Here is an 18,772-nt window from a genome sequence, read left to right as displayed (position 1 = left end):
CACTACTCACTCCCTGTCTTTTGTAATGCCATTTTCTAAACTTCTTTCTGAGTGTAGTCTCAACTTAAATTTGTATAATACTAAAATCATGAGAACTCCCTATTTAAACAACAACAACAGCAAAATCTATTGTGGTATGCATTTGCTTAACTTGTAAAATGTTAAAGAAAAATATTTCACATGAGAAATTTTTATTATGTTTTATCATGGTATAATTTGTAAAAATAAAAATAAATCACAAAAGAAATTATGGAAGCATCTTATATGAGTATTTGTCATATCCAAGGTGCAAAACTGCAGTTAAAGTGCTCTGAAGATTGAATGTGTTTATTTAAATGTGGCCTCTTCTGTGTCAAATGTTAAATGAAATATAAACATATTGTTGTTTTTAAAAAACTATTCAGTGGTCAGAATTCTTTCTCAGTATACTTTGTGTTTGGTTTATATGGTTTTGCCAAAAATTCTGTAAATATTTCAGTGTAAGTAACTATTGAGCATCTCCCAAGGGGTGAGTGAACATGTTGAAAGAGAGTAGCCCCTCAGTCCTGCCGCCAGTCTCCTCAAAAGTGTCCCTTCAGTGGCACTGATTGTGGGGGGGGGGGGAAGGGGGTGAGTAATAACTCAGCTGTGATACCTGGTCCTGGTGGGACGCTGACAGTCACTCCACAGCCACCATGGAAGGAAAGAGGAAGAGGATAGGGACTTGACACTGGTCTTTACTCAGGTGACTAATTCTGTTGTCGGTTTGATAATAAATTGGATTCCATTTCATTGTATCTCTGTACTGAACCACTAAGCTCAAGATAGACCAGCAGGGTCAATTATAATGACAAATGTTAACTACTGGGAATTCTTAGTCTGTTCCTCTTTGGAATTCTGTTATCCCCCAGGCTCCCCGCTTTGGCAAAATGGGAATTTTTTTTTTCTTTAATAAACTAGCTAACTGTGGGATACATGTTCTTCAGAACTAAAGCTTGAAATGTTTTCTTACATAAAACTTGCTACAATTAGCCATTCATTAAATGCCAAATATCTCTTAGATTTAAATTGTGGTCCTTTTTTTAAATTTTTTTTAAAATTAATTAATTAATTATTTATTTATTTATTTATTTGGCTGCATCCTCGTTGCGGCATGCGGGATCTTTGTTGCAGCGTGCGGGCTGCTGTCTAGTTGTGGCGGCGGGTTTTCTCTTCTCTGTCGTTGTGCGCGGGTTCCAGAGGGTGTGGGCTCTGTAGTTTGCGGTACGCGGGCTCTCTAGTTGAGGCACGCGAGCTCAGTAGTTGTGGTGCATGGGCTTAGTTACTCTGTGGCATGTGGGATCTTCCCCGACCAGGGATCGAACCCTCGTCCCCTGCATTAGAAGGCGGATTCTTTACCACTGGACCACCAGAGAAGTCCCAGTGGTCCCCTTTCTATGTCAGCCATAGTTTTCTCCCAGTGTGTACAATTTGAGTGTTGCCTGGTCATCAACTATTCAAAGAAATGGCTGTGTTGCTGTCATCTCACAGCAAATCACTCCTGGTGAGGTTTTAGATCCACAGGATGTAAGAAGTGGAGGCAATCTTAGGGGTTGAAGTTCACCTCTTCTTACAGATAAGGGAACCCAGACCATGGCAATTTAGATGATTTCCTCAAGGTCATAGAACTAGTTTTTAAATCTTGAGGCAGTGTATCTCCACGTTTGACCACGAATGTCTTCCCCACAGTTAAATTCAGGATATGCTCAGGGAGTAGGAACTCCTTGTAAAACCACTGGAATAAAAGCACAGTGTCTGCAAGGGCTAAATCTAAGTGAGTTCTTACTTTTCCCCTGTTTTATATCATCTGCTTTGCTGATGTAGATGAGTTAACTGATAGCTTAATACTTTATTAAGCGCAAGAAAGAATCTAGGAATTGTCAATAAAATTGAACCAAAACCTTAATTTTGTGAACTGTGTCTGCACCCAAGAAAATAATGATAGCATCATCTTTCATGAAACCAAACATAATTATTTAAAATTATTATAATATAAAATTATCCCTTATGTTTTTAGTCTTTTATTTTTAATATCAAATCTATCTGTGACCTGTTTCATTGTACATAAGGAGACTTTGCTGTAATGAGTGTTTGTCACACACACAAAAAAATGGGCAACAGTGAAAAGAAGTTGTTTTCAAACAGGCCTTGTTTTTCTTGGATGCTTTCGCTTAATATCCAACAGCCAAATGTGGAAACTGTAAAAGGAAAGCAAACATTTTTTATTACAGATGAACCCTTATTCTTAATATTGTACACATATTGATTCTGGCTTGATCTTTTGAAACTTATGTTGCCCAAAATGTTGTTTCATCACAAAGGTCTTAGAAATTCTTTCATAAAATCTGAAGTGGAAGATCTCTTAGATAGCTAGATCTCATTTCATATAGCTCTTTACATGGATCATTAATGGTCACCTGGCTTTTGTTTGAACACCTCCAGTGACAGGAGACTCACTACCACATGAAGTAGTTTATTCCGTTTTGCAGACAGTTCAAATTGTTAGCAATTTATACTGCATTGCCCACTGGGCCTAGTTAAATTCTTTGGAGAAGCATAGAAAAAAATCTTTTCCCTCTTCTACATGACAGTCTCTCAAGTGTTTGAAGATTGTTCTTAGGTCTCCCTTGGGTCTTCTCTTCTGCAAGCTAAATAAATTGATCCTCAGTTCTTTGGTTGTGCCATATGGTACCCTGCCATACAACATCACTGCGTGTTGAGTAGCGTTGGATCACAGAATTCCAGAACCAGAAATCAGAGTAGCTAAAGTTTATGCGGCGTTTCCTATGGATCAGTGTGCTAACATTTCACACACGTTACCTCCCTTAAATCCTTCCAACAACCTAGTGAGATATCTCCATTTCAGAGATCACAGAGCTAGAGGTGGTAGAACCCAGATCTGTCTGACTCCAGAACGTTGAATTTGATCTCATTTCACAAATGAAGGAACTGAGCCTCCCTTCCACCCCACAGAAGTAAAGTGACTTGCCCAAGGGCACCAGCCTGTGGTGGGTGAGCTAGGACTCAATTCAGATCTGCCTCCCAGATAAGGCTGTTTCCACTGGGCCCCTCCCAAAGGGGAGGAATCAGAAGGCTCCTGATCTGTTCTCCTACTTTGCTTTAAAAACCGGCTCTCCTCATTTCGGTGGAACAAGCATTTTTTGGACCCTTACTGTGTGTCTAGAACATCTATTTTAAATCAGAAGCAGGGGTGACACCAGTGTGACAAGTCTATGCTGTTTTGCATAAAACAGCAGAGGAACTCAACACATTTTGTCGTGTTTTTGTGCCAAAACAGTGGTGGTGTTTGTTTAAATTTCTTGGCAATACAATCATGTGGAAAATAAACTGCAAATACGTGTTCAGAAAGCAATGGATGACCTTGAGTATACTGCAGTCATTTCAGAATCCATCCTACATGCTTAATCCTGTCATACTACTCAACCCTGAAACATTCATTTTATGGCACCATTTCCCCACGTAAACCTTGGGAGCTTCCCATCGCCTGAAGGATGATTCAAGTGACTCTGCCCACCATTCATCCTCCTCTTCACCAACTCACCCCTGAGCCAGTTGCTTCATGCTTCTCCTGTGTTTGCTCTCAATCCTCCCCTTTCTTGGAATGTCTTTCACTTTCTGTCACTTAGCCACGTCCAGCAAATCCTGACCTCCCCAAGCTTGTGACCTCTGCCTCCACTGGTTCAACTAGCAGCTACTGCCAGGGTTACTTATTTAGTACCTAATAGATAGAGCTGTGCACAGGTAAAGATCCAGTTCTTCTAAGTGCTTAGACCCCTATTTTCTCTGTTTGCATCCACACAATAATCAGAACAGGGGCTTGTCCATGGGAGACTCGCAAAAAAAAGTTCCTTTCTTCATTTTAATAAATGGATGTCAGTGGGTCCTTGTGCCTTGGAAAGCATGAAATAAAATCCATGGTTTATGAAATTGAAGTTAAAAGTTGAAAGAATTTATCCTCTTAGCGAAGGCAGAAGACATATGAAAAATTATAAATTGGATTTTTGTAAATCAGTATCTGGGTGAGGATCACTGTAATTTCCAGGAAGACGAAGGATTAGTACATGCAGCTCCTTAAGACCTAGAACTAAATTTTATTTAGATTTGTCTCCCCAGCTCTTCATACAATATTGATCACATATTAGATAATATATTTATGGAATTAATGAGTGAATGAATGAGTACATCTTAATAAAATCATCCAAGGATGGGATGGGTGTTCTTGGGGGGTGGTGAGTGCCCCATCCCAGGAAGTGCTGAGCATGGTCTGGGCAACCAGTGAAGGAATGTCCCTTCCAACCCCCAGTACTCTGCTTCTATGACATACAATAAAGGGCATTCCATAACGTTTAAAATGTCTTTTTGGATGGTTTACCAAAAAAAACAAAAAAAAAAATCACCCCTGGATTTATCAGCTTTGGAAGTTTGTATTCTTGCTTTTTAAATGCAAGCTATAAGTGTTACACTGCTGAATAAATAGTTCTACTCAGCTGTAAAAAAAATACATCAGAAAATGAGGGGAGAAATAACCATTCTCCAGTAGCTGCCCACAACACATACATGCTGTGTCTTTGGAGCCAAACAGACACCGATTCAAATTCCTCCTGTTCCATTTACTAGCTCTGTCATTTTGGACAAGTTACTCCTCATCTGCAGACGGGGAGACTTATTCTTACGCAGGGTTTTTGCGAGGATAAAATCAGATAATGTTGAAAAGCATCCAGCACAGAATCGGAAACAATAGGCTTGCAATAAATGATAGCTGTTAGGCTTACACATTCCTTTGTCTAAGCCCCTAGTAATAAACTTTCACATTCACATGGCAGTTTGCATTTTACATAATGTGGTCACATATGTTATGACCCCATTTGGTCTTCAAAACAACCCAGTGAGGTAGAACGAAGGTTACTGTTCTCATTTTACCAGTGAGAGAGGTCAAGGGTCTTGCCTACATCAGACCTTGCAGAATGGTGACTAGAATCCAGGTCTTCTTGTTCCAGGGACACAATCTCCATTTCACCTGCTGCTGCAAGGGGCTAGTATTGGGAGGGGGGTGTTCCTCAGATTTCCTTCATTTGTTCAGCAAGTATTTATTGCAACTCAAATAACTGAGCTGGATATTTGTCCTATTTGTGGTAATAGGCAGAGTTAATGAGCAGAGTGCTTGGTATATAATAGTTGCTCAATAAGCACTTGTGGAATGAATGGATGGATGAAGCCAGTTTTCTGAGTCCTTTCACTAGATTACCCTGCTTCTGCTAAAGGGGCAAGAACACTTGCAGGGGACTGGGAGAGACTAGCTGTTGGGAGAAGCCATATAGAGAGAAGCTGGTGCAAGATGAGGCAGATTACGTACAACAACGTGGATGACTCCCAGAATAATTACACTGAGCAGAAGAAGCCAGACGAAGAAGAGTACATGCCGTGTGCTTCCATTTATATAAAATTATAGAAAATGTAAGCTAATCTATAGGACAGAAAGCAGCTCGGTGGTGGCCTGGGGATGGAACAGTGTGGAGTCAGGAGGGAGCAGTTTCAAAGAGTCAGGAGGAAATGTTTGGTGGTGATGGATATGTTCTCACCTTTATTGCGGTCATGGTTTCATAGGTGTGTAAACATGTTTAATGTATCAAAATGTATGCTTTAAATATGTGCAGTTCATTGTCAAGTATACCTCTAGAAAGCTGTTTCAAGAGGAAGAGGAGGAAAGAGAGCGCGGAGATGAAGGAAAGGGAGATGAGGTCGGTTTTCTCCGTAGGTTCTCTCTGTTTCGCCCCTACAGACACAAATGCCAAGGCCTGTAGTAAGGCTGGTTCTCTGTCCCTTTAGTGGTCAGTATCTTGGCCTGCTGGGTGGAGAAAGGGTTGGCCTGGGACTCAGAAGGACTGCTTCCACTCACAAAGGCATGATGCTGGGCATTAGCCTGCCCTCTGTCGGCCCCCACTTTCCATTTATAACTTGGCAATGTGGGTCCCTGCTTGCCCAGCCAACCTCAGCATCAATTGGAAGATTACCTAAGGTGACACACATCAGAACGCTTTGTGAACTGTGAGTGTAGGTTAAAGGGAGGAGGGCAGTGGGGTTTCAGGGAATGAGCCCTGACCTCCTTTCTAGCCCAGTCATGACAACAAACACTACAATGTCACACAGACCCTCAGCAGCAGCTGAGTTGTTTGAGCTTTATGTCCCCTGACTAAATAACCCCAGACACCTATGCTGCAAGTTTTCTCATGTCCACTAGCTCTAATTTCTTCAGCTGTGCCACTCACTGCCTGTGAGAACTTGGGTGCTCATGGCTCCACTTGGAGGTCCATCAGGTGAGGGGATTGGACTCGCTGGCCCCTGTGGTCCTTCTGGCTCTTGCACTGCAGGATTCCATCACCTTCACGTCAAACTGTTCGCCCACCCACTTTGGTGACGCCAGGTGGGGAGGAGACATGTGGCCAGTGACAGTTCTCGCATCCCTGACCCTCAGTGATTTTGAGGCATCAGGGAAATGGGAACCTTTACTACCTCCCCACCCCCCACCAACACACACACACACACATGCACACACACGCACGCATGTACACACGCTCACACACACATCTCGGATTTGTTTGTTTGTTACTTTACTCTCATAAACAGCAAGTTAACATATATACCCAGGTATCTTTTTAAGTTCATTCACTCAAAACCGTAGACATTAATAGGTTAAAACTCTTACCTTCCAGAAAGTTTGGTCATTAAAATAGTTAACCACGTGAGGTGACTTCCATATTTTGAGGTTTAAGAGCAAACCTGTTTAAATTCATAATTAAATGTTACACACTTAGATGATTGCATTTGTTATCTCAAAATTAATCAAAATATTATGTCAACTATGGTATCTCAACAGAAATCCTTTTTTCTTCCACAACCAGGAGATAGACAAATTGAAGCACTGTCCTTCCTGGACCAGCTTAATTAATTCTATAGACATCTTTCAAAAGGAACTGGCAAGAGCAATTACATCCAAAGGATTTAGGTTACGCAGGGAGGTATACAATAGTCATGGATTAACACACTTCCCAAGACGGAATAGAAGGACCCTGTTAGACGGTGCCCCACTTAAGAGCTGATCCATTTAAAATGCAAAAGCTACCATGGAGAGCGACTCAAATAGCCACCCCTGCAGGTCCATCCTCACTGGTTCCAATAAAGTCCCAGTGACCTCAGCTCAAGATTCCACTCATTAGGAAAGTAGTTTATAACAACTTGCTTCTGTGCCTGTCCTTTTCACCCATCCCTCCTCCGCCCTGAGAGCTCGGGCCCTATGCCTTCCCCAGTCACTCAAAGTCTGCCAAATTTCCAGTACATAAAGTAGTGTTTACCTTTCACGTGAAGCAGGGAAATGCCATTGATAGGTTTATCTGTGTATTTTTAATGATGATCAGTCCCAATGTATTAAATAGTAAGATTAACAAGAGTAGGTGTGTGCTTATTCATATTTTCGTCTTATAGTGCATGCCTTTAACTGATACTGGCATGTAGAGTGCAATCAGCACACCTCATTTAGCTAGAATTACTCAGAAATGATCCCTGTCGCCTACATATATTTTCCAGATAGCTGAGGCTTACTCATCTGATGCAAATCCCCTAAAATTATTATATTTTCTTGTCTTATGAGACAACACTGAACACATTTAGATTTTTTTTTTTAAAAAATCAGAACTGTTCCTAGGAACATCCTTTTATGAAATGTGCTGTGTAACCTGGAGAAGGGCTACAGCTGCTGAAGGTTACTGGCCTGTTCTCCAGCAGCCCAAGCTTCTCATGTTCTTGTGACTGGTTTTAGGAATTTCTCTTCTCCTGCCAGGCTCTCTGCTTTCACTTCTAACTTCTACCAGGGTGACTTGCCTCTAGAAACCTGTCCACGTCTAATCTGCTATTTCTAATCTGCCTGACCTGGGAAACCCCATAACTATGCTTGATAAGATGGTTTCTTAAATAAGTGCATATGTTATAGATGGGCTCCATGGAACGGGGTCTCTTCATATGTAAAATGCTTCGCTTTCGGGGGTCAATTTGTTGCCATCTTGGCCTCTTGGAGGCCTCTTTCCGCTTCCATTGTCCAAGTCCTTTTTTATCACTGGCTCCCTCATGTGGAAAGCAACATGTGAAGAGGAAAGCTGATTGGTCTTAACTCTTAAAGGAATAATAGGAGTGTCTTTCCTCTATTCTCTTTCTTGGCTTCAGTGAAGCATAGGAAGCCTCTACACGCTGGGGAGAGTGGTAAATGGTGTGAGAGGGCAGGTGTAGGGCTGCCAGATAAAATACAAGATGCTCAGTTACTTTTGAATTCCAAATTGGGTGCCTTGTGTTTTCACTTGCTAAATCTGGCAACCCTATTCAGTGTTGGACTGCCACCATGAATCGAATGTAAAGTGATGGCTGGAGACATTTTTCTTATCTGTATTTAATTAATCACCTCAGACTCTGTCGAAAGCTGAGGCCAATTGTTACGTTAAAGCAAGTCTAGCCAATCTCACGCTCTAAAACTCCAAACAGTACTTTCATACATGTTTTAGAGCTGAAAGGATGCCATATGATTAGTTACTATAATCATTTCATTTTACAGAGAAGCCAGCCAATGCCCAAAGTGACATGCCCAAGATCACACTCCTTAGTGTCTACTTATGCTATTTTGTCTCTTATTTGGCATTCACTCCATGCTTAGAGATACAATGTATGAAAGTCTAACCAATAAAAGCTGTTTGCTTGTAGAATAACAGTGAACAGTTCTGTACAGAATGCATGTTTTCACCTAGCATGTAAGACTGGCAAATTGGTATCACCCCAAGATTCTTTGCAGGTCTGTCATACTGCAGAAGCAAAAAAACATCAATCCTCTGTTTACAGATCTCTAATGCCTTCCCATCTCTCAGAATGATCTGGCTCCTTGCTACCACTCTATCCTCAACCCCTGCCACTCTCTCCCCCTCACTCCATCCACATCAGCTACACTGACATCCTTGCTGTTCCCCAAACATGCAATGCATGCTCCTGCCTCAGTGCCTTTGCACTTGCTGTCCCTTTTCATGGAATGTTCTTCTCCCAAATAAACACATGGTATCTCCCTCGTTTTTTGCATTCATTCCTTGCTTAAAAGTCAACTTCTTAGATAGGCCTTCCTTACCACCCTTCTAAAAGAGCAGCCCACCTTCACAATAACTCTACGTTCCCCCTACCCTGATTTATTTCCCTTCATAGTGCTTATTACTATCTGACATAGCACATATATTTTATTTTATTTTATTTTATTTTATTTTATTTTTTTCTGTTTATGGTAAAAGTCCCCTCCCCATCTAGAATGTCAACTCGATGAGGCCAGGGAATTTGGTTGGTTCACTGCTGTATCCCAAGTACCTAAGAATAGTGCCTGGCTCATAGCAGATATTGAACAAATATTTGCTGAACAAAATAGTATTTAGGTGTTCTCAGGGAGTAAAAGCTAAGCTCTGTAGCATAAGGGTCTTCTTGGTCTTCTGTGCAAAATTTGATGAAATCACCAGTCCTGGGCTCAAGAGGCTGCAGTGTCCAGGTGACTTCTGAGGACCTTTCCAATTATGAAAGTTTGTAATTCTGTGTTCCTTTATTTTTTAATCAAGGTCTGGGCTCTTTGCCTCCTTTGGCTGGAGCTGAGGGGGTGGGTTCAGGGGGAAGGGGGTGGGCACATACACGTCCAGGGATGGGGCAGGTGCAGTCTAGGCCCAGGCCCTGTGCCCTGGACAATGGTGGAAGAAGGGTGGTCTCACACTGACCTGTCAGAAGACCAGATCCCATACCCATAATGATGGTGAAGCTGAATGCCCCGGAGTCGGTGAGTATCTGGTAGCCAAGCCTAGAAATGACAAAGCAGAGGTGGTCACATTTGGGCATCAGGCTGCAGAGGTCACTGGGGACAGAAAAGACTGCATCAGTAGTGATGCCATCAGGGAGGGCCACCAGGAGAACAAATGTCCCCTCCCTAGGCAGTACATTCCTGTCATTCTCCCACAAACCTATGCAGACATGTAGAAGGGGAAGAAGGGATTTCAAGATCCTCTTTAGCTTACTTTAGTTCTCAGACCCCATGAACGATGAACTAGACTAGAAGTCAGAAAACCCAAGTTCAAGTCCCAGTTCTGTCACTAGCTGCACGACCCTAGGCACTTAGCCTCTCACAGTCCTGAGTTTCCTCATTAGGCAATTAAAGATGAAGGTTTTATTTCTATCAGGGCGAGATGGAGTATAGCTTGGCCATCAGACCCATTTCCCCTGCCTACCCCCTTGGACATACTTGCCTGTCCTCTCTCCTTCAAAGCAACCCCAGGGCTTCACTTTAAACTATTAAGCGGCCCTTGGAGGACACCTGTGTGACCTTGCAGTAGGCAAAAAGTTCTTAAACATGACACACAGGAGCTAAACATAGAGGGAACAATGATAAATTGGACTGTGATAAAATTAAAACTACTGTTCATCAAAAGATACCATTAAGAAAGTAAAAAATCGAGGGACTTCCCTGGTGGCGCAGTGGATAAGAGTCCGCCTGCCAATGCAGGGGACACAGGTTCGAGCCCTGGTCTGGGAAGATCCCACATGCCTCAGAGCAGCTAAGCCCATGTGCCACAACTACTGAGCCTGCGCTCTAGAGCCTGCGAGCCACAACTACTGAGCCCGTGTGCCTAGAGCCTGTGCTCTGCAACAAAAGAAGCCACCCCAATGAGAAGGCTGCGTACCACAACGAAGAGTAGCCCCCGCTCACCACAACGGGGGAAAGCCAGCATGCAGCAACGAAGACCCAATGCTGCCAAATAAATTTAAAAATTAAATTAAAAAAAAAAAAGAATTCCTACAAATCAATAAAAAAATGTCAGAACACACAACAGAAAAATGGGCAGAAGAACCTGAACAGACATTTCACAAGAGAAGGTATTCAAATGTCCACAAAGCAGATATGAAAAGTACTCCACTTAATTAGTCATCAGGGAAATTAAAACAGTAAGTTTGATGCCTAAATGGCTAAAATTAAAAAGAAGAAAAAGATGGAATGTTAGAAAATATATGGGGTAAAGGAAGCTCTCAGGTTCTACTGCACAAACCACAATGGAAAACTGGAAGTATTCACTGACATGGATTGTATGAATACTGTACGACCCAACAGTTCCACTTCTAGGCATATACTCAACAGAAGTGCATTCGTATGTTCAAAAAAAAAAAAAAAGTGCTAGAATGTTCATGGCAGCAATACTAGAAGGTTCATAATAGCTCCAAACTAGAAACAACCCAAATGCTCGTCAATAATGGATAAATTGTGCTGTAATCATATACTGGAGCTCTGTTCTGTGTTTTCTTAGATTTTGTATTTGTCTACTCAGCACTCATTTATCACAGGGCCAAACTAATGGCCAAAGTTGTTTACCTCTCTCTCTTGTAAGTCAGCTTTCATGGGAATGCAAAACTCATATTACAAACCCCCCAACCACAAACTCTAACATGTGTTTTCACTTCCTCCCAAGAGGGGACGCCCCTACGTTCCTCCCCTGCCACTAAGTCCTAAAGACGTAGTCTCTGTTCCCCTCACTCTCTACTGCCTGGTACCTGCATGTGATAAGCTTTCATGTGTCCCTGCGTGGATGCCGTGCCTCTCATTTCCAGGGCAACTGTGAGTAACAATAAAGTTCCCTTTCGATGACATTGACCTCTCTGTGTTGCCACTCAGTTGCCTTTATAAATTAAACCCAAGCACAATTCATTGCCATACGCCATTGAAAATGAACAATCTACAGAGATACTCAACGACATGGATGAATCTCACAACTGCAATGTCGAGTAAAAGAAGCCAAGCACACAAGAGAAGACCTCCTGTGTGATTCCATGTATATAAAGGACAAAAGCAGGCAAAACTGATTGATGCTTTTAGAAGTCAGGTTAGTGGTTACCCTGGGACAGGACACGAAGGAGTTCTGGGTGCTGGTTACCGGGTGTGTCAGAAGTCACCAAGTGGTACCCTTAGGATATTTGACTATTCTGGATGTAGATTATACCATAAGAAAAAAGTTTCTCAAAAAATTAATGAGTGGTGGAATAAAGGCTAAACCCAAATCTGCTGACTTCCAACCCACAATTCACTCTACCCTGATGCCATCTGAGAGCAGAAATGGATGAAGTAGAAATCGCCATATTAACATTCCCCGTGCAGGATGGGCTCCCTGTGCCCGGCCCTCAGCTCCATGGTTTACCATCTGGTTTTATGTGATCCTCACAGCAGGCCTATGAGAAAGTCCCTTTTTCACAAATGGGAGGTCCAGGTTAGGAGAGTGAACCAAGGGTTCCAATGCCATGTGGCTTGGAATGGATGGCTCTTGGGATCCAAACCAGGCAGGTCTGTCTACCCATAAAGGTGGCCAAATTTCAGCATTGGAGGGTTACCTTCACAAATTTGGCCATATCCGAATTCCAGGGATAGTATTTGTTACAAATATTTTTCTTTAAATAGACTTTTTTTTTTTTACAGTTAAATAAATGTATTTAAAATAAAACCTTGTGTCACTTGCGTAAATGGAAGAGACATAGGAGGTAACTGTAAAAAGAGATACAATGAAAACAAAACATTGCTTTACTCTCCCCCAGATGTGGCAGCCTGGGCAAATCTCAGCCTGAGGGTTCCTCTGCAGCTATTTAAATCAGAGGTCAGCGGGTGCTGGAAGAGCGTGGAGGCACTCAGCCCCAAGTGGAGACTTTCTCCCTGATGTAATCAACGGATTGCATGAGAAGTGAAAAAGAGCATCTGCACTGTGTGATTCAGTGCTCTTTAAGCGTATCTTCACACCGCTTAAAATCCCACAATTTGGGCTTCCCTGGTGGCGCAGTGGTTGGGAATCCACCTGCCAATGTAGGGGACACGGGTTCGAGCCCTGGTCCGGGAAGATCCCACATGCCGCGGAGCAACTAAGCCCGTGCGCCACAAATACTGAGCCCACGTGCCACAACTACTGAACCCCGTGCGCCTAGAGCCCGTGCTCTGCAACAAGAGAAGCCACCGCAATGAGAAGCCTGCACACCGCAACGAGGAGTGGCCCCCGCTCGCTGCAACTAGAGAAAGCCCGCGTGCAGTAACGAAGACCCAACGCAGCCAAAAATAAATAAATTAAATAAATAAATTTATTTTTAAAAAATCCCACAATTTGTGAAAAATGCTCCATCCAGCCTCCAAGCACAGCATCTGACTCATTTACATTCACTCACCCAAATAGGAAATCGACAAATATTGTTTGTGGAATGAATGTAAAGTCAACTGACTCATCCAATGACACAGAGCTAATAAAGCAGCTGATCCACACTTCCCAGAAAGCGCTCTGACTGACAGCTCAGTCCTTTCCCCATCTTTCCACTACATCCAGATGCCCCTCCTACGGAGGCAGCAGCATCAGTAACCATCATAAAGAAAGGCGCCATGTGTTGGGTGTTTACTCCATGCCAAGCACTGTCCTGAGCCCTTTAATTATTATATGTTGCTGAATCTTCACAGCAGCCCTGGGACATGGATCTTATTATCCTATTTTACAGATAGAAAACTGAGACTTAAAGAGAGTTTGAATACCATGCCTAAGGTCACACAACTGGTAAATGTGACCTTGGTCTGTTTGTCCCTGAAGCCTGTGCCCTTTACTTCCAGCAGACCAGAGGCCACCCTGAGAGGGGTCATTGCTGTCACTGTGCCCTTCCCTTTGCCAGGTTCCTGCAGAGGAGAGAGGGCTACTTCTTGGTCCTCGGCTGTCTCATCCTGATGAGACTTGACTTGCAGAGGGGTGCAGGAGCCAGCTCACACAGACACACAGGCCGATAGATCTCATCTCTTCTCAACTCCACATTCAGGGGTCTTACCTTGATGGCTTGAAATTGGCGACAGGGAGAAATCAGCAAATGCTCTAAGTCAGGGCTTTGTTTCCCTGGAGAGCCAGTTGTTAATCCTTTAGCAGCACACTGCTGGTTGACGGTTTTGCTTTGTTTTTTGGGGTTTTTTTTTGCTATAGGCCAATAGTTCTCAAACTTGAGCTTGTATGAGAATCACACAGAGGACTCGTTAAAACAGACTGCTGGGCCTGCCCTCAGATTTCTAATTGTGTGGGTCTGGGGTGGGGTATGATTTGCATTTCAAACAAGTCCCAGGTGATGCTGATGCTGTTGAGAGCCACTGTCCTAGGAGAGCCACAGAATCACAGAATTTGGGGGATAGAAGGGTAGGCGGTCCAGAAGTTCCAGGTCGGCAGCCCACGAGCAGAATCTGGCCCACACAGTGTTTCTAATGATTTTGAATCTATTGCCAATGCTTGGGAGAGTACATGCATAACTCTGGATTTCTGACTTTTGAAAAGTCATTAGATCTGGCAACACTTATCCTGGGACCCTGCATGGTATTAGCTGCCTGGCACTGAAGAGCAAATGCCCATAGTTTCCTCCCCTCACCGGTTTCATTTTTAACCTTACCTGCCTGGTCCCTACAGGTATCTGAGTGTAGGACCCTGCTAGATCAACACCTCATTTTACAGAGGGGAACTCAGGAGCCCGGAGAGAGGAAAAAGCTTTGCTGAGAGTCACACAGCTATTGAAACAGTGGCAGGCATATCATTGGAGTCCATTACAGAGATGCACTGCTTCACACAGACCATCCCCTCCCCACCCCCAAATGGGACCCTCCTCACCCCCAAGCAGCTCATGGAGGTATATCTCACCTGCTCATAGAGAATTCCTATAACTTGGGGCTATGGTCGTCTCTGTTGTTGGAACTGAGGGACGCAGACCTCCATGATTTCTTTGAGATACCTCCACAACGATGAGCTCTCATCACCCACCGCAGGTGCTCATAACCTTTACTGCCAGGTTTCAGCCACATGACCTTGGACAGCTAACTCCCCCGAAGTATCATTTCTTAGGGAAAGCTAATAATACCTCACCAGGTGCTGTGAGGATTGACTGAGATGATGACGTAATGATTTTAGCATAATGCCTGGCATTTAGAAATCAGTCAATAAACAGTACTGATTGTCATCAGTAATATTATTATTGTTATCACTAACTCAGTTCATCTGGAAAAATCTATCCCTGTGCCCAAGTCACTCTTTCATTATATGTGAGTCACATTCAGAAGATAAACAACTGCCCCCCACCGCAAAAAAAAAAAAAAAAAAAGGAAAGAAACAAGAAGATAAACAACTTCCAGAAGGTGATGGCCAGGCTTCTGATCATTGCTGTCCATTGTCTGGGGGGCACAGGACCTGACTCTGGTCCAGAGACCCACGGTCCCACGTCACTGTGTGACCTTAGCCAAGCTCCTTCCCTCTCTGGGTCTCAGGGATGGGCTCTACTCAGCATTTTCCTACATTAACATATCAAATCCTCTTAACCACACAGTACCTGGCCTCAAGTAGCATCCAACACCCCTGTGAGGGGAGGAATTATCATTATCTTCATTTACCATTGGGTGACAGAGGCTCAGAGAGGTTAGGTAGCATGGCCCAGCTAGTAAGAGGTCAAGACCCCACAGCACACTTCACCACAACCTAAACCACCAGGGACTGAAAAACAGGCTCAATTGGCTTGAGCCTGATTGCCTGCTCTGTCTGCATTTCGGGAGGACTCAGGACTGTCTGCCTTTGCCCTGCACCCAAGCTGCCTGCTTTAGAAAGAAGTGGCCTGGACAGGTGATAAGTCCATACACAGTAGGGGCTGGGCAGAATTTCAGAATAAATTGGCCAACGAATATTCACTGAGGCCTCTGACTGCCCGGCCCTGAATGTAACCCCCCCCCTTCCCCGGCCAAGGGCTCTGGGCACACTCCTTCCTGAGTTGGATGGGGTGATAAGGGGCTGAGCCAAGTGACCTACGTGGAAATCTTGGTCCACTTGACCTGAAGCGCCATCAGCACAATGTTGGTGATCCCTCCGAGTAGACCCGGCAAGCCGAAGGTATATTGCACACCGTAGGTGTCATGGAGGTCCAGTGTTCGTTGAAGACACACCTGGGGGCAAACACCATTATCAGCAGATCTGCATGTGGGACCGATACTCCTTACCCACCCTTTCATAGACCCTTGGCATCCAGGGCATCCAGGGGGATGGGCATTAGGACTCAACTAAATAAGTGCTTCTCAGATTAGAATGTGCACTCACAGCACCTGGGGAGCTCATTAAAATGCAGAGTTGGATTTAGTGGGTCTGGGGCCTGAGATTCTGCATTTCTAGCAAAGTCCCAGGTGACACCAATGCTGGTCTGTTGTCCACACTACTCACATTTGGGGCTGATAATTCTGTGTTATGCTAGGGCCCCTCCTGTGCACTGTAGGAGGTTTAGCGGCATCCCTGGCCTGTGCCCTCTAGATGCCAGGAGCACCCCTCTCCCAAGTGTGTCAACCAAAACTGTCTCCAGATACTGTCAAATGTCCCCAGGGGCTGATTGAGACCCACTGGTCTAGACCAAACCTAACTGCCATCCAAGAGACTACATGGCTGATTAAAAGGAAAGAATCTGACCACACCTCTAGACGCCCAGTCAGTACTCCTTCCATTTCATCACTTGGCCACCCAGATGGCGGGGAGCCAACAGATGTGGATACCAATGCAAATTTGATCAGGCTAGTTCCCTCCTTAGAATCCTCTTTGTCTTGGGAATAAAAATTCAGACTCTTGAACTCGCCCAGAAGGTATTCCTGAGCACCTGCCATCTCTCAAGGCTATGGTGAGAGGCACACTCCCTGATGAACTTTATGCTTCAGCCCAAAGAACATCTTTCCGTTTCCTGGTTGGGCCACATGCTCTTCTCGCCATTGAGCCTTTGAACACACTGTTCCTTCTGCCTGGAGTACATTTCCCACTTCTTTCCCTGGCTAATATTAGTTCTTTGTCAATGCTCGGGTAAGACATTCTCTGCTCTGGGAAGCATTTCCTGACCTATCTCAGGCCAGCTTAGATGTGCTCCAGTAGCAGTTAACACACTGTGTTGCATTTATTTGTCCATTTCCTTCACTACACTATAGCTTGGGAAGCAGGATGACTGTTAAAACAAATGTGTTGAATGAATGAATGAATGAGTGAATGAATGAATGAAAAAATCAGTGAATCATCTTTGAATCCTTCCCGCAGTGATAGACTCAAGGAACCTGAGGCACAGAGAAAGTGACGGACACTGAGCTTCATGATACTTGTGATACATGTTTTTTGGCCACGCCACACGGCTTGTGGGATCTTAGTTCCCCAACCAGGGATTGAACCCGGGCCCTTGGCAGTGAAAGCTCGGAGCCTAACCACTGGACCGCCAGGGAATTCCCATGATACACGTTTTGCTGAATATGTCCTACTTTCATCAGAGGATCTCAAAGCCAGAGGAGAAAAAAGACATGCGCTTCCACTCCAAAGATGAAAAGCAGACTACCCCATCTTTTGGTCAGATCGAACTGTTGGTAAGTTCTTCCTTATTTGGGATTGAAACTGCCTCCCTGAACATCCACGGTTCATCCAAATTCATCTTCTTGTGTCACCCAAAAGTCTATTCCTTTTTCCTCCATCAGGTCTTCAAACCTATGAAGATCTGTTGCTCCTAAATATTTCTCTTAGAAGTGTGTGATAACAAATCGGCTATAATGGAGCATTCTGATATTACCAGTATATGTTGAATACTGAAGGAAGAAAAATCCATCCACTTAGAAGAAGAACTAAATAATCAGAAGTGGATGTGACCTGGATTATCAGCCCAGCATCCCTCTTTTGAGTGCTGCCCTTCCCACCCCCATTCACATGGTTCATGGACAGCAGACTTGCATGTATGATGTGCCCTACCTCCCACCCAGCCAAAGATGGGCACATTATCCAAGTTAGTTAGACCATGGAGCCCCTTCTCCAAAGAATTTGCAACTGGGGCCAAGAGATTTCACCTGGTTGCTTTCTTGAAGAGAAAGACGACATTCCACCGTGTGGAGTAGGAGAAGAAGAAGGAAGTCTACAGAGTGAGAATAAAGCAGATGTTCAGGAAAAGCAAAAAAAGAAGAGCAGGGACTTCTTGGGTTCCCCACAAGACTCGCATCCCTGGTGCCGGCCATTCCTGGGCTCCCAGCAGCATTCCTGTACTTGGGTTCGGTGATACCCCAGTAGCCTTCTAACAAATCCCCCTTATTCCTGAGCAAGCTTGAATAGGTTCTGATACTTGCTCCCCAGATCTTAACAAATGCACCACCCAACCTGGGTGGGTCCCTCACCCAAGCTCTGAAGCTAAATTGAGAAGGTGCCAATGGCTGCCTAATGCAGCCCTTGGCACTACAAGATGGCCCGCCATGTTCTAGGGGCCCGGACCCTGGTGGAAGTCAAGGCAGCAGGTGTTCGTTGCCCAGCTCCTTACCTGCAGGTACATGGCTCCCCAGATGGAGATCAGCCCAGCCACGAGACCCAGCACCATGGCAAGCCAAGGAGAAGGGATCAGGTAACAGGGGGCGCCCACAGCCACACCTCCTGCCAGCACTGCATTGTGGATGTGAGTCTGCAAAGGAATAGCTTGTGGGTGAATGAAATGACATAGAGAGGACAGCATCTCTCTAAATTACTTGGTAAGCCGGTAGCAAGACAACAGTGTAACATCCTCCCTGCTTCTCTGATCCTGAAACCAGCCCCTCCCCTCTGCAGGGAGGTCACCAACGGTCTTATCTCACCCCACTTCTCAGGCTCAGGGAGCAGTCACCCTGATTGGG

At 44.3% G+C, this 18,772-nt stretch overlaps 1 protein-coding gene across 2 annotated transcripts in view; it reads right to left on the bottom strand.

Moving 5' to 3' along the window:
• Nucleotides 1-2,189: 2,189 nt before the first annotated feature.
• The window catches only part of LOC133088859 (RH-like protein), a 35,658-nt gene continuing 19,075 nt past the window's right edge, over nucleotides 2,190-18,772 (bottom strand). Inside the window, exons 6-11 of one of the 2 annotated variants that reach the window (XM_061186973.1) lie at nucleotides 18,427-18,564; nucleotides 15,947-16,057; nucleotides 10,306-10,325; nucleotides 9,819-9,898; nucleotides 6,743-6,816; nucleotides 2,190-2,216 (exon numbers count right to left, since the gene is read on the bottom strand). In XM_061186973.1, the coding sequence (XP_061042956.1) occupies nucleotides 2,190-2,216; nucleotides 6,743-6,816; nucleotides 9,819-9,898; nucleotides 10,306-10,325; nucleotides 15,947-16,057; nucleotides 18,427-18,564 (450 nt within the window). Of the gene's footprint in view, nucleotides 2,217-6,742; nucleotides 6,817-9,818; nucleotides 9,899-10,305; nucleotides 10,326-15,923; nucleotides 16,058-18,426; nucleotides 18,565-18,772 lie in introns of both variants that reach the window. The other variant, XM_061186972.1, reaches the window with a different exon arrangement.

The sequence above is a fragment of the Eubalaena glacialis genome, chromosome 3 (genome assembly GCF_028564815.1).
Source record: "Eubalaena glacialis isolate mEubGla1 chromosome 3, mEubGla1.1.hap2.+ XY, whole genome shotgun sequence".
NCBI classification, from domain to species: Eukaryota; Metazoa; Chordata; class Mammalia; order Artiodactyla; family Balaenidae; genus Eubalaena; species Eubalaena glacialis.
Note: the sequence above shows the minus strand (reverse complement) of the source record. Positions and strands in the feature narration are given on the sequence as shown.